At 40.4% G+C, this 22,260-nt stretch overlaps 2 protein-coding genes across 3 annotated transcripts in view; both read left to right on the top strand.

Moving 5' to 3' along the window:
• Positions 1 to 3,213: 3,213 nt before the first annotated feature.
• Positions 3,214 to 21,188, top strand: LOC123624647 (zinc finger protein 160-like). The gene is made up of 5 exons (XM_045532681.1): positions 3,214 to 3,289; positions 8,925 to 9,015; positions 13,893 to 14,019; positions 14,550 to 14,633; positions 19,490 to 21,188. Exons 2-5 carry the CDS (start codon positions 9,001 to 9,003, stop codon positions 21,001 to 21,003), a joined length of 1,740 nt encoding a protein of 579 aa, XP_045388637.1. The 5' UTR covers positions 3,214 to 3,289; positions 8,925 to 9,000; the 3' UTR covers positions 21,004 to 21,188.
• LOC123624646 (zinc finger protein 83-like) overlaps positions 14,552 to 22,260 on the top strand; it is a 29,119-nt gene continuing 21,410 nt past the window's right edge. For both annotated transcript variants that reach the window (XM_045532678.1, XM_045532680.1), the window contains exon 1: positions 14,552 to 14,633. The gene's annotated coding sequence lies outside the window, so the exon portion shown is untranslated. The remainder of the gene's footprint in view (positions 14,634 to 22,260) is intronic.

Consider the following 22,260-nt stretch of genomic DNA (forward strand, 5'->3'; position numbering starts at 1 on the left):
TGTGTACATAAAGGTTTTTATAGTATTGTTTTTAAGAGACAGAGTCTCACTCTGTTGCCCAGGCTGTAGTGCAGCAGCATGATCATAGGTCACTGTAGCCTCCGACTCCTGGGCTCAAATGATCCTGCCTCAGCCTCCCAAGTAGCTGGGATTACAGGTGCACACCACCTTGCCTGGCCCTTGTACTTTTATTTTATAGGTCAGTAGTTCCTATGAATGATGCTTAAACAGTTGGAGAAACACTCATTACCACATAATCCTGTAAGAAAGGCCATCCAATCTTTCAGGAGAGGTATCCAGTCCTTGACCTATTTCTTATTCTTAAATATCAGCTCATTGAACTGCAATGAACAATTTACCAATAGTGTCTATGAGAGTGTACACTTCCTGAGCTCAGGCTATTTTGAAAACCTGTGTTCCCATTGTTAATTCTCAGAAACAATTACAGGTTCCTAATATATGTCACCAAACACACCTTGGAGTATTTGGTGGGAGTTCTTCCTTTTCCGTTATCTCCAAAGGCAGCAAGAGCTTCACATGGAGAAAGCAAAAAATGCTGAGGTCTCACACTCGGGCAGTGATGTTGGAAGTCTTTTCATGCAACTCTTTGCTCTCTGTATATCTGCTTCAGTAACAAGTCTCTTCATATTTTTGTCCAGTTTTTAATTTGATTTTTGTAAAGTCATTCTAGAATTCTGTATGTATTACACGTATCAGTTTTGTCCCAGCTATGTGGTAGGCAAATATTTTTTATTTGGTGGTTTTTCTTTTATCATCTTAACAAATTCTTTCACATACCCACGTTTTAAATTTGATAAAATCCAATTTATAGATTATTTTTTCTATAATGACTCATGCTTTTGGTGCCAAGTCTACTTTTTTTTTTTTTTTTTGAGACAGGGTCTTACTCTGTTCCCTGGGCTAGAGTGAGTGGCATCATCATAGCTCACTGCAGACTCAAACTCTTGGGCATTGGTACTCATCCTGTCTCAGGCTCCCTAGTAGCTGGGAATACAGGTGTGCACTACCACGTCCAGCTAATTTTCTATTTTTGTAGAGACTGGGTCTCGCTCTTGCTCAGGCTGGTCTCCGACTCCTCAACTCAAGTAATCCTCCTGCCTCAGCCTCTCAGAGGTCTAGGATTACAGGTGTGATCCACACCTGCCCCATAGCACTTTATCAAGTATAATGATAGCACCCTTATTTACATAGGAGAAAGCCAGATCAAGGCCCTCCAAATTCCCACTCTTTGTCTTATTAAGGATTCTCTAATTGTTTGTCCCTAATAATCAATAAGAACAATGCTGGGGTCTTTTGTGTGTTTGTTTTTTAGCCAAGCTCTTGCTCTGTCACCCTGGCTAGAGTGCAGTGCCATCATCATAGCTCACAGCAACCTCAAACTCCTGGGCTTAAGCGATCCTACTGCCTCAGGCTCCGGAGTAGCTGGGACTACAGGCATGAGCCACCATGCCCAGCTAATTTTTTCTATATATATATTTTAGTTGGCCAGATAATTTCTTTCTATTTTTAGTAGAGACGGGGTCTCGCTCTTGCTGAGGCTGGTCTCGAACTCCTGACCTCGAGCGATCCTCCCGCCTCAGCCTCCCAGAGTGCTAGGATTACAGGTGTGAGCCCCTGCGCCCGACCTTCATTCTCTTTTTTATGGTATAGGTTATAATATATACTCAATAGATGAAAGTAGGTCCTAGTTAGAAAAAATTTTTTAAATCCTTAGTAATTTGTGTCTGTCTTATAATGCTATTACAGGGACCAAGTGTCAAAATTTTTCTGTGGCTGAGAAAATATCCCTTTTTTATTTCTCATGAATAAGAATGTCCATGTTGCTTCCTCAAAATTTTTAGAAGCAGCAAAACTCCCCATATGCAAAACGGATTCAAGACTTTCAGCTATACTCAGCTTCTTGTCTACTGTTTTGAGTTTCACCAAAAGCTCCACAATCAACTCATTTATTTGCTTGGGATCAGGGAAGTCTAGGTTAAAGTTCCTTCCTGGCAACATAGTTACTTAGCAATATTGGATAATACAGAATAATCTTCCTTGTAAAAATCCCAAATTCTACTCTTGGCAGTGCAAATTTTAAAAACATGGAGATATATCTTCTTGTACTCATCTGTGTGCCATGGCAGGACATTCTTCCCATTTTACACCGATAAAATGTTAAATATGCTAAGTTTCCTATGTGAGCATGATCATATTTAAATTTATTGCCAATTCTCCATGAATGAAACTTTCCACAAATAATGATGTTAGAGAAAAACATACTTCTCAGTACACGTTAACTTACGGATACTGCCATAAAATTATTACTGGTAGAAATGAAGATATTTAAAATTTGATAATCAAGTTTTCCTTCCTTCAGGGTTCTTTTGAAGGAGAATAATAGCCTACGTGCCGTATACTCTTAGAAGTATTGCATAATTATTCTCTAGGGGAAAATAAATGCAAGTGCCTTTGTTCTCCATACGTAACAGAACATTCAGAAAGATAAACACCTAAAATACATTACCATTTTAAAATAAAAAGTATGTTTTCAGAATGCACATAAAGTCAATTTGAAATTACAGTGTATTTAGAAATTATTGACATAGCAATATAGTGATGTCAACAAAGTTTATCTCAAAAGTATTTCAGGTTAACTTATCTTCAGTGGAATAACATAACAAGTCTACCAAGTGTAAGGAAGAACTAATTAATATTTACTTTAAAAAGTTATTGCTTTTTTGAAAGCAACAATTGGTGACGTAACTTATTACTGGTTTTAGGTTTCCATGCCTTGCACCTCAGGTGTTGTCCCTATGAAAGTCTCTGGAACTGAGCACAGGGTTGACTCCCTCCGGAGTAAATGGGGAATAGAAATGGACAGGATTTCCATTGAAATTACACATTCTGCCCACCCAGAGATTTGCATTTCACATTCTAGCTTGTATCCCCTTCACAGTCCATTCTGGGCTTTTTAATTGGTAACATCAATTTAAATGGAAGGAACTTTCCTTGATGGAATCACAACCCACGCGGATCCCGCCAGAGCAATCCTAGCTCTGAGTCCCCGGAGCTGCTTCAGCCTCCGTGTTAGGCCCTCCAACCTCCAAAGCATTGCAGAGACATGCTGAGAGCTAGGCGGAGGGACGCTCGGGCCCCGCCCACAGCCCTCCAGGCCCCGCCCACCCACGCGGCGGCACCGCCCAGTGGGTGGCGCCACTCTCCTGCGCGCGCAGTATTCTGTGGACCCGGAAGGGGATCGCTTGGAGTGATTGTAACGTGGCTGCGCGTGAGTTTCCTTTTATCTATGTTAAGATTAAACCTGGGCTTCGCAGTCTTCTTGTGCTTCCATACCTGGGATCTGGGGGTTCGTACAGACCTTAGATCCGCACACCATTCCCTTCAGCCCGAGCAAATCAGGCATCGCCCTGCGTGCGGGGGTCGCGTCCATTGGAAAAAACCACTCTGAGGCTTTTCCTGTCCCCAGTGTTTCTGCCTTCAGGGCACGTAGACGCCTCCTTTCGCACCGTTTTCGTGCTTAAAACCCGTTACTGACCTCTCCGACCGCCCTGAGCCACGTAAAGTCCTCACCCCCGAGGTGGATTCAGGCTCTTCCGGTTCCCCACGCCTCGCCCTTCTGGGCCCCTGGAGGGCAGCGCGGCAGCCCCGGTCCTGGAGAAGCCGCGTCCTCTCCCTGGTCGGGGGATTCTGCAGACCCCTCCTCACCCCTCCCTTCCTCCTTGGGTCGGGCCCTTCTGTTCCCCAGGGCTCTTAGCAGTCACCCCTTCCTCCGATTTCGCGTAGGGGGAGGTGACTGTGGTCCTTTCTTGAGACAGCCAGTGTTGCGTCCCAAATAACGCCCCACGGGGAAATGCTGCTCTTCTTGGAGTCGGACATCTTACTCCATTCCCCTCCCTTTGACTGCGTGGGCAAAGGGGTCAGGAGAGAGAGAGAGAGTGAGAGGAAATAGGAAAACTGAGAATGCGAAGAAGAAAAGAATGCAAAGTCAATTGGGTGAAGGATTTACAAAGAGACAGTAAGAGTGAAAAAAGAATGTGGGAAAGTAGCAGGGGGAGAAGAGCAACTGGAGAAATGCAGAGAAGAGCTTGATTTCCCCAGAGATGAATTTCAGCCAACTAAGGACAGGGGTAGCAAAGGGGGAGGCACCTCAGACAGAGAGTTGGGGGAGACAGCGGCATGGTGCTGGGACAAGAGGGGGCACCCTGTGACAAGGAGAGCAGGGAGGAATCACAGGAGGGAGGAAGCCTAGAGACCTGGGGGTGGCAGAGAGTGGGAACAAGGGAGTGTGACAGGGAAGAAGGAGTTTACCAGGGAGAGCAGAGGGGGAGCAGAGACAGGGAAGAAAGAGGCAGAAATATATGGAGATTGGGGACAATGAAAAGACTGGGGAAAAAGGAACAAGAGGTGAAAGAAGTTTCCAGAATGGAGCAAGACAGGCAGAATAGAAGGAATAGAGAGAGGGAAGAAGAGGAGAAAGAGCAGAAGGGGCTGAAACTCAGGGGGAAAACACAGAAAAGAAAAAAAAAAAAAAAAAGAGCTAGAGCAAGAAGGTGAGATTGAGAGATATGTACAGAATGAGAGAGGGACGTACCCCGTAATGGAAAAAGTGGGGGGACTCTGGGACCAGATGAGTGGTAAGATGATTGAATATGATGATTAAGTAGTGACCTGTTGATTTCTCTCCATGTAATATAATAAATTGTTGTTTAAATGTTCAGATGAGAATGAGAATTGCCAACTTTCTCTTTCTAAGGTTGGTGCATTTTATAATTATGGCAGCAGAGGTTAGCTTCCACCTGAAATCCATATTCAGCCAGAGGAAAGTGACTTTATGCATTCAATTGTGGGTAATCTCTTCCCTTTTCCTGGGATGGGGTAGGGTATGGGGAGTGAAGTGGGGAAGAAGTGATGGATACTCTTAAGGATCTCCTTTTAAGAAAAAAATTTTTTTGGTAGAAGTCGGGGTCTTGCTATGTTGCCCAGGCTGGTCTTGAACTCCTGGCCTGATGCAGTTCTCCCACCTTAGCCTCTCAAAGTGCTGGGATTACAGGCATGAGCCCACATGGTGCCTTTCAAAAGGAACATTGAAAATGGTTTTGTGCTCTTTTTGTAATGGATTTCCTTTCTTTTCTAGTTCTTTTTCATTTCACTAATTGTTTTTTGAAGCTTGACATAATTTTTAGTTTATTCAATTTTTATTTTTCTATATGTAATTACTTCTGAAATAGGGTTGGTAGTACCCTATAATCAGCTTACATCATTTTCAAAATTATATATTTCCATATGTTTTTCTTTGACCCCAGAATTCATTAGGTTTTTTTTTTTTTAGAATTTCAAAATTGTTTCTCTTTGAAATAAATTGTGTCCAGTTTATTTATTTATTTTTCCTTGTATTCTTTCCATGAAGACTTTTTTTTTTTTTTTAAGACATAGGGTCTGGTTCTGTTACCCAGTCTAGAAAGTGACATAATCATAGCTCACTGCAGCCTCCAGCTCCTGGGCTCAAATGATGTTGCTGTCTCCTAGCCTCTAGAGTTTCTGAGATTATAGGTGTTAGCCACCACACCTGGCTAGTGTTTATCATATATTAGAAACATTCTTTGGGACCTAGTGTATAATTTTAGATTGTTTCAATGTGTACTTCTTAAAGATATCAATGACCCGTTTTTCACCTTAACATCAAAACCTAGTTGAAGGACCTAGTCTGGTATTCAGTTTTCTTCCCTCATGTCATCTATTAAAAATAGTGAGCTGTGAACTCCTAAATAGATGTTCCCCTCAAGTCCCTCTGGTCCATCGTGTTCTCTGCAAAGGTGGAAGGATGGGTTGGATTGACTTGGAAGCTTGTTCCAACAGAGCCCATGTATTGATGAAGAAAAAATTTGCTCAGACCTGACTGTTTTAAACACCCATAGCTATGTGTTCACAGTTGTGTATTTTTTCAGTATATTACTGTGATCTTCTGGTAGAGAGTAATTAAATGTTTGGGATCAATGACCTCAGAACCTTGACAGAGAAGCTTCTTTTGCTGAGACATGTGAAAGATGGTCCTGGAATATTTTAGAGGAGGTGTGATAGAGACCAACCCATACATTGGCCCTTCCAGGCCACCATATCAGGATTCAGGTACATCTTCTGACTCAACCCAGACCTTCTCAGGATAACTTGGTGAAATTTCCCTGAGTCTCAGTGAGCCCACCTGCAACATGGAGATGAGGGACTTTACCAGAAAACTCTGTTTCTGTCCCTGTGGCTGATTGCAGCCTGGAGAAAACACAGGCCCAGATTAACTTATCTCACTTCAGTTTCCGCCTCTGCCTCCACTTGCATTTTGCTGTTTGTCAGTTCCACACCTTTTCTGTTGATCCCCTCAGCAGCCCAACTCCTCTTTTATCCTTTTCCTAGAAGACCTTTGTTTTTCTTCCTTTGAGCCCCTTGAATCAAGAGAAGAAATCTCCTACCGGCCCAGCCCCCTGCCTCAGGGCCTGGGGTCTCTGCTCAGTAGTGACTGGGAATGGTCTGTCCCTGCTCCTGGCTCTTGCTCCCCTGTGATTGTGCCCCACTTGCCACCCCACAAGCAGTCTCAGGATGGTGTGGCATCCTTCCTCCACGGTGTCACCCATATTGACTTCAAGGGAATTATTTTGATCAAAGTACCCGGATGGTGGTATTGTCCATTAAGACAGACACACACACACACACACATTGAGACTTTTTTCCCTCCATTCTTCCATCATTAAAGCAAAAATTGTCCATGAAATATGTATTCATCTTTAGTAAACACCCTTCTTCTATGTTCCATTTAAAAGCTAAAAACTTGCTTGTGTTCTGTCTTCAATTCTTGTCTTCAGTTCCCTCGACTCAATCCAATCAAGCTTTCACATCCACTATTCCACTGATATTTTGTTTTTCAGAGTCACCAGTGCTCTCCCCATTTCTAAACCAGTATTTAATTTTCGGTCCTTTTTTCTTTTTCTCCTGTCCACAACACGTTGCATAGCTGGTCTCTCTCTTTTTTTTCCTTGTCTTAAGGATGTCCCACTAACCTTCATGGGCTGGGCACGGTGGCTCACGCCTGTAATTGTAGCACTCTGGGAGGCTGAGGCGGGTGGATCGCTTGAGCTCAGGAGTTTGAGACCAGCCTGAGCAAGAGTGAGAGCCTGTCTGCACTAAAAATAGAAAGAAATTAGCCGAACAACTAAAAATATATATTAAAAAAAATTAGCCGGGCATGGTGGTGCATGCCTGTAGTCCCAGCTACTCGGGAGGCTGAGGCAAGAAGGATTGCTTGAGCCCAGGAGTTTGAGGTTGCTGTGAGCTAGGCTGACGCCACAGCACTCTAGCCCGGGCAACAGAGCAAGACTCTGTCTCAAATTAAAAAAAAAAAAAAAAAAAAGGATGTCCCACTAACCTTCAGAAGTCTATTTGATTTAATTTTCTTGTCGCCTCCCTGATCACTTTACACTTTCCTCTTCTGGTGTGTCCTGAACTCCGTGTCCTCTGAATGTGGGAGTGACCCACCACTTAGTCCTTGAACCTCTTCTCATCTCAGTCCACACCCACTGCCTTTCCTTCTCATGTCATCTCGTGGTTGAAACCCAACCGACATGTCAACATTTCCCTTGCAGACCTGTCCCCTGAACTGTGGAATCCTGTGTCCAGTTGTGTCCTCAGCTCTCTGCTGGGCTTCTAACAGGCGTCTCCCCCTTTGTATGTCCAAAAGGGACATTCTGAACTTCCCCAAATGTGTTTTGCTCTCAGGTGAGAGTGACCCTGTACTCCCTGGGGCTTAGCTGAACTTACCAGCATGTATTTTAAATATTTAAGATCATTACATTATTTGCAAGTGTTGTAGTTTGTCATATAAATTAAAAATCACATGTTCACTTGATATGGGTGAGGGTATTCATAGTTTCCAAAATTCTCTTGAGATGTGGGAGAGAACTATTTGCAGACCTGGGCCCCCCGTGCTCTGCTCCCCCAGGACCTTCCTGGCCTCATCTGCTTGTGTCATCCACGCTCTGCTTCAGCCACACAGGCCTCTTTCCTTTTCCTGGGGCCAGGGTGGCTCCTTCCTTGGGGCTTCCACATGGGCTTTATGTCTGCCTGGAATTTTCTGGCCCCTCCGCTGCAGGTGGAAACATCCTTCCTCCCCGGGTCATTGTTCTGATATCCCCTTCTCAGTGGAGGCTTCTCCGACTTCCCCCAATTTATGATTCCAGCCACATCCTCACCCCCTCCACTGGTCCATATTGCTTGTTCTGCATGTTTCTTTTTGTTCCTTTGCTGTTCACTGTCTGGATGCTGGTGGCAACACGTCCCCAAGGGGACAAGAGCAGAGGGAGGTGTGCTGGGCTTGTCCCTCTGAGCAGAGCTCACCTCTGGCTCCACATTAGAGTGCTAAGGCTTTGCAGATACATGTCTTGTGCCCCCTTTGCAGAGATTCCCATTCACATAGTCACGTTGGGACCCTGCTTCAATAATATTTACAATGCCCCAAGTGATTCCAGTCTGTATCCAGCATTGAGTGTCAAGGCTCAATTTCTTTTGTTTCTATGGACTGAGATCAGCCTGTGATCCATGCAGGGGTGAAGGGGGCTGTGCCCTGCATCAGGTTTGGTCAAGACCATACCTGTGCCCTGGAGGGGAGCTCAGCCCATCCCGGTTCCCCACTGCTACAGCGTTTGTGTGGGCTTCACCACAAGGGGAGTGAGTTCTGCACAAAGGGCTCAAAAACTCACTTGTTGGTCTTCCTGTAGGAGTTTTTAACCTTGCATCCTCCTGGTGCAGTGGGTAGTAGGGGACCGTCTTTCTACAGGGTGAGGTCTGTCTTTGTGTGTGGTGTAGCACAGGATGGGGGTGTGTGGTTTCTAAGCTTTAAACCTTCTATTTTTGACATTCAGGATTGACTTCTAAAGACTCATCATATGTGAAGACGAAGCCCAGAAGAGGAGGAAGAGGAAAGAAAAAGAGTCAGGAATGGCTCTTGATCAGGTAAAGTGATACTGTGGGTGGATTGTTCTGTGTCTCCCTCCTTTCTGAAATGCTGGGCATTGGAGTTGCTAAAATTCTCTGACTCTGACGCGTCCTGCCTCATGTCTTTCAGTGCACTCAACCATGCCTTCCCTCAGTCCCTCTCATCTCCACTTCAATTCACGGTGACCTTGTGAGGAGGCTCCACTGGGCATTGTTCTGGGAGGGGCTTCACACCCCGACATGGATTGGAGACAGGATGTGGTCCCCATGGTGTCAGTGCTATTGGGCAGCAGGGACTGTTAAGGGATCACATCTGAATGCAGTGTCAGCTCTCTGTAGAGCAGGATTAGAGAAGCTGCCTGTGGAAGTCACGTATTAATGTGCATAATTACCTGCTAAATTCTGGAAAAGGAAACCAATTATATTTCAAGCCTTATTTTGTTATTCTTCACTCCAGGCTCTTAATGACTTGGAATGGAATGGAAAGTTGAAATAGAGATGTCAGTGATAGAAGATGCTTCCATTATTTATTTTAAAATTTGAAATCAATATAAATATCTAACTGCAGGATAATTTTTAAACCATTCTCAGCACTTCCCTCCATGGCAACTGGTGTTTCTGCAGAGACTCTTGTGCTGCAGGTTTTTTAAGTAAAAATGGTTATAATTTTCCTCAGAAATCAGAGCAGAATGTCTTTGTCATTACAGAGGATGGAGCCGTATTCTCATTCTACCTATTGTTATTAAGTGTTAGGTTTCCTTCATTTTTAAGTGCACATGGTGTGTGTATTTGTTTTATAGTAAAACTGCAAGCAGTGATGCACTTAGGTGCTAAGATGTAAAGCGTCCACTTTCATCTCCAGGCTTGCACCCTCCCTCACGTGTTAGTGGGGAATGACTGTTGTCAGTTCTGCTGGAAGGATCGCCACAAGCCTTATACAAATGTATTTGTACATCGTTATGAGATTTTAGAAAAAACTCTTCATTGAATGTTTCATTGTGATATTAATATTTTATCCTGCCAGTTTTGAAAATTTGCATACTTTCATGTTACAAAACATAATAGCTTGCTTTTTTATATACTCCTCGGTGTGTTTTCTGAATAAAGACAGGTGGGTCTTTCCTTTTCCCACTGTTGCAAAGAATGCCACACTGCCTGCCTCTGAGCATACTGACTTCACAGCAGATGTCTGAGGGGGTCATCCAGGTTAGGCAATTGAAAAGTGTCGCTTCTACTAGCAGGATTCCTTTCCTATTTTCTTAGATCTGGCAAGATTTCCTCTTTAAGCCCAGCTGCAAAGATACCCTGTCACACCAAGACCATGTGAGATTTTCCACTCATTTAAGTAAAATTTAGTACTGTGTTCTTTTTATATTTGGGAAAAAATAGTAACCCTTTTTATTTACATTTTCTAGTTCCTTGGGAGTCTGAGTAGGTTTCGTTAGTTTGTGGACGTGTATATGTAAAATGGATTTTAATATTTTACTCAATATGCATGCATTTTAAGAGCTATTTTATATTCTGTAGTTTAATTCTTTATACACTGGTGTCTTTTTTGATTTGTACTTTTTTTTAAAATGTAAAATAGAAGTCTTTCTCCTGTCCCCTTTTTTCATTTGTTTGTTTGATCTTGCTTGGACAGGTCTTGCTTAGTGCATGATTACAAAATACTGTTTCAGTGAGATATATTTTTATTGTTTAAAATTTTGTTTACATCTATAATTAATTTGGATTTTTACGTAATCTTTTAGGTATTTCATTTGATTCAATTGAAAGTTTTAGGTAATATATGTCATAAGCGATTCGTATGCAGTTTGGTAAACTCCATATTCTTTTTCTTTTCAAAATTACATTGGTTTTCCTTTGGCAGAATGCGGTCAGGTTTTATTGAAATTCAGCTGTTTCTTTTATGTTTATAATGGCTCTTATTAGCTACAGTTATAGAAGTCTTAACATCACAACATCTTGCAATAAGAATTGGGTATGTGAGTCTTTGATTACGTATTTCAGTAAAGTTCTTTATTTGTTTTACAGTAAAATAGTCTTAGGCATATTTACATTACTGTGCAGCAGATCTCTAGAGCTTTTTCATCTCACAAAACTGAAATTCTGTACCTACTAACAACATGAGAATTTTCCCTTTTAGACCATTAAATCATTCAGACCATAGATGCAGGTCTGGTGGTGACCAACTCCCTCACCTTTCATTTATCTGAGGAAGACCTAATTTCTCCATCTCTTTTGAACAGCAGTTTTCCCAGTGTGGTATTTTTAGTTTCCAGTTGTTTTTTCTTTCAGCACTTAGAATATATCATTTCACTCCCTTGTAGGCTGCAAGGTTTCTACTGAGAAATCTCTTGGTAGTATCACAGAAGCTTCCTCTTGGGTGACACGTAGCTTTTCTCTTTTTGTTAGGATTCTTTCTTTTTCTCTGAATTTTGACAGTTTTATTATGATGTTGTTTGTTGTGGGTGTCTCAGAGTTATCCTAGTTGGATATCTTTAAGCTCTTGAATTTATATGTTCATATATCTTCTGAAATTTGGGAAGATTTGGGCCAATTATTTCTTCAAACAGGCTCTGTGTCACCTTCTTTTGGGACTTTAACAATGTGTAGGATGTTGCCCTTGATGGTATCTTGTTAGTCCCTTAGGCTCTCTTCGTTTGTCTTGATTCTTGTTTTCTTCTAGTACTTTTCCTCTTCACTAATTCTTTGCTTGGTTAGGTCTGATTTTGAACCCCTCTGTTGAGCTTTTCAATTCAGTTATTATATTTTTAGCTCAAGAATGTCTGCGTAGTTCTTCTTCGTAGTTTTTGTCTGTGTTGATATTGTCATTTTGTTCATGCATTGGTTTCACGATTTCCTAAAGTTGTCTATGCTATCTTGTAATTCATTGAGCATCATTGTGACTCTTACTTTGAATTTTAGGTCTGATTATTTATAAATTTCTGTCTCTTTGATGTCAGTTTGTGGTGATTTAATTTGTCCCTTTGTATCGGGTGTGTTATCTTTTCTCTTTGTATGTCTTGTTATCTTCTATTAGTACTTTAGCAGTTCAAAAACCAGCCGGCTCTCCCTGTTTTTGGTGTCTGACTTCCTTCAGGCAGGACACTCTCCAGTCATCGTGGCTCAAGATTCTTGAGACCTCTCAAGCTATTTCTGGGGATGTGTCCTTTCTAGACTTTTGCTTATAATCTGCTAACTGAAGTTTATTTAGGTGTGTGGATATGTGATGTGCGTGCATGAGTGCATTGATGGGCAAGCCTATGGTTTATATCAAAGAGACATCTTTTGCAATAAGTTTTATATTTTGTAATAATTGAAATTATGTTAAATATTTTCTGTGGTCTTTTGTTTTATCTTTTTTGAGACAGGGTCTTGCTCTCTTGCCCAGGCTAGACTGCAGTGGTGTGATCATATCACACTGCAACCTCAAATTCCTGGGCTCAATCCATCCTTCTGCCTTAGCCTCCTAAGTAGCTGGGACTTAGATCTTGCGTGCCACCGTTCCTGGCTAATTTTTCTATTTGTAGAGATGGGGGTCTCACCATCTTGCTCAGGCTGGTCTCAAACTCTCTGGTCTAAAGTGATCCTCCTGCCTTGGCCTCCCAAAGTGCAAGGATTACAGGCATGAGCCAGTGCACCTGGCCTTCTTTTTTTTTTTAATTTATCTTTTTTTTTTTGTCCATGGTCTTAAATTTGTTCTAAACTATCACATTAACCAGTTAATTGTATACAGTAAGAATCGTAACATATTATGTGCATACCAGTGTGTCTATACATTGATCTTTTATGATGTTCCATATTCTTACCCTTGAACTTGTTTCACATTTTCTCCGTTAGATAAACCTCTGCCAATTTACTTTGATTCTGTATCTGTGATTTTTAACTCATTGTTTCCTTATGTTCTTTTTTTTTTTTTTTGAGACAGAGTCTCACTCTGTTGCCCAGGCTAGAGTGCTGTGGCATCAGCCTAGCTCAGAACAACCTCAAACTCATGGGCTGAAGCAATCCTTCTGCCTCAGCCTCCCGAGTAGCTGGGACTACAGGCATGAGCCACCATGCCCGGCTAATTGTTTTTCTATATATTTTTAGTTTTCCAGCTAATTTCTTTCTATTTTTAGTAGAGATGGGGTTTTGCTCTTGCTCAGGCTGATCTCAAACTCCTGAGCTCAAGCAATCCACCTGCCTCAGCCTCCCAGAGTACTAGGATTACAGGTGTGAGCCGCTGCGCCCGGCCCTTATGTTCTAATCTGAATCCCAGACACCTGGGTTCAGGTGCTTGCTCTGCTATGTTTAGCTCTTTGATTTGTGGCCAGTGTTTTAGAGCGTCTGTGACGGGAGCTGTCTTTTAGTATAAATCTTTCTATCATGGGCTAGGATCTTCTTTAATGAGGTAGTCATATATGTAAAGCATTTAGAATAGTGTTTGCACATGGGAAATGTTAAAAAGTTTTAGTCATTGCTGTTGCTGTTAGCATCAGAGTTGTTAGATTCTGACTTCACTTTCTTTAAAGCCACTGTGGATTTTGTCATCTCTGAAGACACCACTTGTATTCTAGCTCATCTGGATACTAATTATCTCTTGGTGTGTTGGCCATACTATCTAACATTTTTATGGAGATGACCCTGTGGTTACGTTTTATTTGTTTATTTCTTATATTGTCCACAAAACTGAGAAATTCACACTGACTTAGAGGGTATCATAATCTCTTATGGAAAAGTACAATAAAATGCATTTAGAGAGAGAAAACTTGCTCAAAAGTACCTTAACCTGGATTTGTCAGAACACTCACTCCAATCTAGTTAATACTTAATTTCGCTCCTCTCCTCATTTTGTGTGAAGATGATATCTCTCTCCATAATGCCTTGGTGAAATGTGTTTTCCATTTCAGGAACACTTGACGTTCAGGGATGTGGCCATAAAATTCTCTCAGGAGGAGTGGGAATGCCTGGACCCTGCTCAGAGGGCTTTATACAGGGACGTGATGTTGGAGAACTACAGGAACCTGGTCTCCCTGGGTGAGGATAACCTCCCTCCAGAAGTCGGGATCTGCCTTTGTGTGTCTTTGCATTTAATCTCCTGTGCCTCTTGGAAGCCCCTGCATTGCTTGGCTGAGATTGAAGCCTTGTTGACTCAGGAATGGAAATCTCCATGATGCAGCATCTGGACTTTAAGCATCCCCCTTCTTCAGATGTTCTGCTCTATTCATGATACTGCAATGGTGAGGTGATTCCAGAGCTGAAATGCATAAAACTTAGAGCAATCTTTTAACACACCCAATTCCCTATTTTCTACCCCCGTGTTTTTGATTCAGTAGTTCCTGGAACAGATCAAGGTATCTGCATTTTGCATTGTTTCCTCAGCTTTCAGGAGGAGGCAAGTAATGGATGAATTGTGAAATATTTTCCTAGATTTCTTTGTAATGTCTTCTATTTTCACATAAATGTAGGGTTGGGTTCTGGAAAAGCCAGAGTACGTTATGTTCCTTTCATTTTATGAGCAGGATATTCTTTTCCTGGCCTGAATCTTATCTCCATTTTGGCAACAGGGGAAAAGCCCTGGTCTGTGGAGAGCCAAGTGAAAATAGCAAGGAAACCAAAGCAGTGGGAACATATCAAAGGTGCAATCACAGGTAAGCGCTCTGATGGACATAGTGGACGCCGTGCCATTAGTGTTTTGGAATCCCTCACCAAGTGGGAGGAATAATGTGAGAAAACAGAAGTGTATATCCTGTGAACTCTCAAAGGAAATTTTAAACATTTCCCACTTACTCTATTCTTCAGACAGGCAAAAATTTATCCATTCACCCTCCAGTGATGCTGCAGCTCAGAGACAAATAGAAATTCCTTCTTATGGACAACATTCTTGTCTTGTGGCTTCTACGAACTCTCTGGTTCCTTTACTCTGAGAGGTCCGGTGGGGCAGTTTCACAAAGGGCTCCTCCCTTGGGTCTCTTCTGTACTTGATTCCATTTGATGCTCGATTCACTTTCCATGGAGATCAGAGCAGAGGCCTCCATAGCCCTGACGCCTGGAGCTGTCCATGTTCCATCCCATTTCATGCACCTGTAAGACCCAGTCAGGAGATGGGACTCATTGGCTGCTCCTCCTTTGTGTCTGGGGCCCCAGAAACTGCATGGAGCTGCCTCAAGCCCTCTCTGCCTGTTGAGTTCATCAGCCATTTCTTTCTTCTGTTTTTGCCATAGTTCATGGGTGTGTGGAACACAGGAGTTGGATTTTCTGAGATTGTTATTCAGCACAACTGTGAAAACCGTTGACAGATCTCCTCTCTTTGATCTCTAGTCCTACATGGGAGTATGTCTCATTCTTTCAGGCTCTTAGCTTAGGATCAGTGGGCAGCACAGAGTCCCCTCTTTCGATCCCTTAAAATCTGACCCCATATATTGTATATTTCTCTCTCTTCCACTGCTCTTTCTGTATTGATATAGAAAAACCTTGGCTCTTCCTGATTTTGTATTCTCTGAAGTTTTTGTGATTTTTGCCTCTGATAATTGCTTTTGGTATACACATTCCTAGTACATGCTGTCTTTTTTTTTCCACTGTGATAAACCTAACTATAGGTTACATTCTAGTAGACTCTCCTATGGGATGGGTTTATGTGAAAACAGAAAATTGATTACTTTGAGTAATATGTTTGAATATGATCCTGTTAAATACAGAGATGTACCTTGAAACCCTGAGCAAAATTTTCAGCATGTCCCAGGATACTGAGATGGAATGTATCAGGAGGGCCTGACTGATAAGTGTTTTCCAGTTATCATTCTGGTTTTTGAGAAGCTTCACAAAAGTGTCTCTGAAGGGCACTGTGACAGTATTGATCTCACATGTACTAATTAATGATCATCTCCTCTGAGCCAGCAATCAATGGTGTAGAAGTTCGTCCTAAGGAGAACATTGTTCAAGCCCACAACCTGTGTCTGAGGCTCTTGACTAAACTGTTGTTCATGCCACATTTTTCATTCTCTGTATATGTCATTATTCATTTTTAACAACAAAACCTGTGTTCAATTTGTTGTAGTTTCAAAACTATAACATAACAATTTTGATATATTTTATTGAGGCAGCTTATGAAGCTGAATCATGTCCCCATATTTTAATTCTGCTGTTATTTGTTTAAGCCAGAGCAGCTTTTATCTTGTACATTTCCACGTATTATAAATTAACTTGTTTTTTATTTAATCATCAGTTTCATATTTTTAATGATAGTTTTAGTATTCTTTCTTTTATAGTTATAGTGTGAGGATTATTGATTCAGGGAATGGCCATTGATTTATATATATATATATGTATATATATAGTTTGTTTTAAGACAGTGTCTCACTCTGTCACCTGGGCTAGAGTGCAGTGGTGTCATCATAAGTCACTGCAACCTCAAGCTCCTGGGCTCAAGTGATTCTCCTGCCTCAGCCTCCTGAGTAGCTGGGACTATAGGTGTGCACCACCATGCTTGGCTAATTGTTCTGTTTTTAGTAGAGATGGTTCTTGTTCTTGCTCAGGCTGGTCTCGAACTTCTGAGCTGAAGCAGACCTTGTGTCTCAGCCTCCCAGAGAGCTAGTAGGCTGTTGTCTTTCTTCACTAATGTGACCAAGCACAGACCTTGGCAAAAGCCTTCATGTAGCTTTGTTTCTCCAAACATATCTCTGTCTACTTAGCCAGGGGATCATCCTCCTGCCCCAGTGGTCTCCTACATTGCTGTACTCTTTCTGGACTATATAAAAAAATTGCTGTACATAATTCTGGACTATATAAAAAAATCCTTTTTGTTGAATATGTGCTTGGGGATAGAATTCACAGGACATTTAATTTAAGAGTTGTCACACTTGCTTTCCTCCCATGTCTCCAGGCTATCTCCTTTATAGACCTCTTCCATTCTTGTCCCACATCTGTGGTGTAATTCCCATATTTAACCATGGGTCAATATTATAATATATTGCTTGCTAAATTAGTTTCTCTTTCTTCCAAGGTCAGAATTTGAACTATTCCAGCACAGTTATATTCCCACAGATTTGCACGTACAGAGTTTACTCCTACATGGCCATAACTCCCTGCCCTCTACTCTGCTATTCCTCTGTCCTGGTCATTCCTCACGTGGTACCTTGATGTAGATGGAATATACTGTTAACTTCCTAGCATGTTTGTTTTTTGGTTTTTTTTTTTTTGAGACAGAGTGTCATTCTGTTGCCTGGGCTAGAGTGCCATGGCGTCAGCCTAGCTCACAGCACCCTCAAACTCCTGGGCTCAAGTGATCCTCCTGCCTCGGCCTCCCAAGTAGCTGGGACTACAGGCATGCGCCCCCATGCCTGGCTAATTTTTCTATATATTTTTAGCTGTCCATATAATTTCTTTCTATTTTTAGTAGAGACGGGGTCTCACTCTTGCTCAGGCTGGTCTCGAACTCCTGAGTTCAAACTATCCACCTGCCTCGGCCTCCCAGAGTGCTAGGATTATAGGCGTGAGCCACCGCGCCCGGCAGCATGTTGATTTTATACTTCTGAAACCCCAGTTTCCAAATGACCCCTCACTTCCCACACTACTCTCACTGAATAAGGCAAGACTACTCATCCACTGGACAATTGTTCAGGAACGCTGCATAAATCAAGCGCAAGGGGTGATGACTCAGAACACCTTCCATGAGTATGGCTTAGTGACACTATTAATGACACAGCTCAGCTCTTATGTCCCCCTTGAACTATTTCTTTCTATACTGCTTGTATTTACTGAGACTGGTTATTTTTTGTACTGCCTGGATGGACAGTTCTGCTTAAGAACATGTTGTCTGATCCTACAGAGCCAGGATTAAGTCGTTTCTTTCATTTACTTTATGTGCAAAATTGAGGTTAAACATACGCACACTGTTGGCCTGGTGTCCTTATTTTAGAAATAATGTTAATTTACCTCAAGGATTTAATTTTATTTATTTATTTTTCTTTGAGACTACTGAAAAATAGCAAATGTTTTTAAAATAAATAAGTGCTCTTGGATGGCTTAAAATATTACAAGTTTTGTATTAATAGTAAAGATTCTAAACTTCTTTTGTTTAATAAGACTTATGAACCTTTGGTGATGTGTATGATGAGATGGTCCTTTTCCTGTCTTAGTCAACTTGTCCCATCAGAAATACCATAGACTGAGAAGCTTAAAACACAGAAATTTCATTTATCTCAGATCTGGAAGCTGGCCAGTCCAAGATCAAGGTGCCAGCTGACTTGGTTCCTAGTTTAGCCCACCCGTCTCCTTGTTGTGTCCTGACATGGTAGAAAGACTAACAGGAAACAAGCTCTCTCATGTCTCTTTTTGTAAGAGCACAAATTGTATTCCTGAATAGTCTACCCTAATAACGTAATTACCTCTCCAGGGCCCCACATCCAATCACATTCCATTGGACAGTAACACCTCTGAATTTTGGCTCATACAAGCATTCAGGCCATGGAGCCTGCACTTTTTTTTTTTTTTTTAAGTTTTTCATTTTGTTCCACAAAACAAATTTCAGTTAATGAATTTTCCAAGTACAAATGTTATTACATATATTTTATAGCTAATGAGCTAGATAATTACAGGACACTACATGTATAGGGAATTGCCCTATTAACTGTTATATAACTGCAAGTGTGCAATCACAATTGTGGTTTCTCACTTTGTCACTCAATTCTTATTCTTTATAATGCTATATAGTTTCCTTACCTCATATATCAAAAGTCAGGGATTTTAACATGTATTCCACTTCTTATATTGTGTGCTGGTTCTCAAATAGAACCATCTTAATTGTGTCCATCTTAATTAGTTTTTATTATGATTTGCAGATGATGATTTTTCAGTATGTGTTACGAAATATAAGAGAAATGCATCACTTGTTAATGTCACAAAATGCCTGTTTTGTGTCGGTATAGTTAATTTTATTTTAGGTATTTAGAAAAATATTATATTGTTAACATTGTTTTATTTATCTTTGGTTATTTTCTTAGTGCTATTATGTTTTATAATTTAGAATTGCCATTTATTTAGGTTGTCCTTACATAAGTTTGTTGTGGATATTTTACCAATACAGTATAATGTATGGTCCTTTAACATTTATTCATGCACGGTAAATATACTGCAAGTATGTATAATATATTTTTTCCTCTTCATTTATGAGATAGTGATGTGTTTTCTGCAATTTTTTTTTTTTTTTTTTGTATTTTATGGTTGTGGTGGAAAAATACTATTTATTTCAGGCTTGCGTATGTTTGTGCAATATGAATGTTTGGTCTTTATGTTGGAAACTAGGCTTCCCTAGAATTAATTTGAATTACATGTAATGACACTTTCTTTATTAAATAATTGTATTCCATTTGTGTTCCTGAATGGTAAGATCATGGTTAGGAAGTTCAGTATTAGTACTGCTTTTTGTGTAATATTATGCATTTCAATATTAAATATTTATTTATTATCTCTAGTTAATAGGAAACCTATGGATCTTTATATCTTATAGATATCTCTCCTAAATGTGTAGTCAAGGAATTACCCCCAACAGGGAAAAGTAGTAGAGAAGTATTCCACACAGTGATGTTGGAAAGACATGAAAGCCATCCCATCGGAGATTTTTGCTTCAGAGAAATTCAGAAAAATATTCATGACTTTGAATTTCAGTGGAGAGATGATGAAGAAAATTACAATGCTGTGCTTTTGACAAAGAAAGAAAATTTTACTGGTAGTAGAAAACAACATGATAGAAGGGATACTGGAAACAAGGCTATTAAAAATCAGCTTGGATCAAGCTTTCAGTCACATCCACCTGAACTACATGTATTTCAAGCTGAAGAGAAAATTCGTAATCAAATTGAGATGTCTGTCAACAGTGGTTCCTCAGGTTCAACATCCGAAAGGATTTCTTGTAGGCTAAAAACCCATATTTTTAATCAATATGGAAATGATGTCTTCTATTCTTCATTATTCACACAAAACCAGAAAGCAGACCATAGAGAAAAGCCTTACAAATATAACAAGTGTGGCAAATCCTTCAGTTATGGCTCACACTTCAGTATACATCAGACCATTCATTCTGTAGAGGAACAATATAAATGTGATGTATGTGATAAGGTCTTTAATCATAAATCAAACTTTGCACGTCATCATAGAGTTCATACTGGAGAAAAACCATATAAATGTAAGGAATGTGACAAAGTGTTCAGTCGTTATTCACACCTTAAAAGTCACTGGAGAATTCACACTGGAGAGAAACCTTACAAATGTAAGCAATGTGACAAAGTTTTCAGTCGTGATTCACACCTTTCACAACACTGGAGAACTCATACTGGAGAGAAACCTTACAAATGTAATGAGTGTGGGAAAGCCTTTAGTACACGGTCCACACTTACTAACCATCAGCTAATCCATAGTGGAGAGAAACCTTACAAATGTAATGAATGTGGCAAAGTCTTCAGTCAAGCAGCAAATCTTGCCAGTCATCGGAGAATTCATAATGCAGAGAATCCTTACAAGTGTAATGAATGTGGCAAGGTCTTTAGTCAGCCTGCAAATCTTGCAAGTCATCAGAGAATTCATACTGGAGAGAAACCGTACAAGTGTAATGAGTGTGGCAGAATGTTCAGTCATCCCACAACCCTTGCAAATCATTGGAGAATTCATACCGGAGAGAAACCATATAAGTGTAACGAATGTGGCAAAGTATTCAGTAGAACTGCAACCCTTGCAAATCATCGGAGAGTTCATACTGGAGAGAAACCTTACAAATGTAACATATGTGGCAAGGTCTTCAGTCAAGCTTCACACCTGGGAAAACATTGGAGAATTCACACTGGAGAGAAACCTTATAAATGTAATAAATGTGGCAAGGGCTTTACTCAAACTTCACATCTCACGTTACATCACAGAATTCATACTGGAGAGAAACCTTACAAATGTAATGAGTGTGGCAAAGCCTTTAGTGTGCATTCAAACCTCACTAGACATCAGATAATCCATGTTGGAGAGACACCTTTATAATGAGTGTGGTAAAGTCTTCAGTCACAATTCACTTCTTGCACATCAGAGAATTCATTTTTAAGATACTCCTTACAAATGCAATGAGTATAGCAAACTCTTCAACATGAGAGTTTGAGTATAGCAAAGTCTTCAACATGAGAGTTTGTCAAGCATTAATTGACATTACAGCATCCATATTAAGGATGTATTGTAGAACTAATACATGTTGTGAACCATTTATACTGGTTTCAAAATTCAGTAGACAACAAAGTATACATCTCTGATGAAACCATACAATTGTAAGATGCATTCTGAGGTTATTACTCACATATGAAAACTGTAGACCATCACAGGATTTATGTGAGGAGTAATTCAGTGTCATGATTAATCTTTCAGATTGCATACTGCAGAACAGTTATAAGTCAAAATATGTTACAGTCTGATATATATATATATATATATATATATATATATATATATATATATATATATATCAAAGGTACCAGGAATTTTGGAAATGGCCAGTTTTCTTTGGGTTATATTCAATTATTTGAGGTTTATTAAAAAGGGTACATTACTGTTTATGACTTTCATCCTGAACTTGAAATGTGTTTATGTTGTACATTCTTACATGCCTTTGATGGCGGTCTCTGGACAAGAAATTAATAAGATGAATGGACTTACTTCATTAGATGAGGATCATTTCTATCTAAGTTCCTTGAAGAAAGACTCTGCCCTTTATAATTAAACGTCTGAATTAGCATTTGGGAGAGGCTGAAAATAATGTAAAACTATGATTGTCATTCATCATGCTCATTGTTTTCAGGGTGCCTTTCTCCTGACTGGAGGGCACTGTGGGATAAAAGGAAAAAGCTGCTTTACCAACTGACCCATAAATAGAGCAGGCCAAGACCTTAGGACATGAAGACTTTATGGGAGAAGGTTAATAGATTATTAGGGACTGATTGTGTGGTACAAATAATGCAGGGGAAATGATGGCCACCTGAGGAAATATTAGTGTTATTTTTAAAATTGAAAAGAACACTTGTCAGAGCAGAGAGTGTAATCAGAAGTACCAGTATAGTACACCTCTTAAATAGGATTCACATTTTTCTCCTGACATTACATTTTGCCATTGGTTGATTCTGAGTGTGCTATAGGTCTCATTTTAATTAATGGAATTTAATCTTTTTTATATAACTGTGAATCACATTATTTTTATGAACATAATTTTATCCCACTTTAGTAGCATTCTTTGTAACGAGCAATAACAATGCA

Source organism: Lemur catta, chromosome 19 (genome assembly GCF_020740605.2).
Source record: "Lemur catta isolate mLemCat1 chromosome 19, mLemCat1.pri, whole genome shotgun sequence".
NCBI classification, from domain to species: Eukaryota; Metazoa; Chordata; class Mammalia; order Primates; family Lemuridae; genus Lemur; species Lemur catta.

Coding starts and splice junctions, on each gene's coding strand:
- LOC123624647 (XM_045532681.1), top strand. Junction 14,020..14,549: donor CAGGAACCTGGTCTCCCTGG/GTGAGGATAACC, acceptor TTTTGGCAACAG/GGGAAAAGCCCTGGTCTGTG. Junction 14,634..19,489: donor TATCAAAGGTGCAATCACAG/GTAAGCGCTCTG, acceptor TATATCTTATAG/ATATCTCTCCTAAATGTGTA.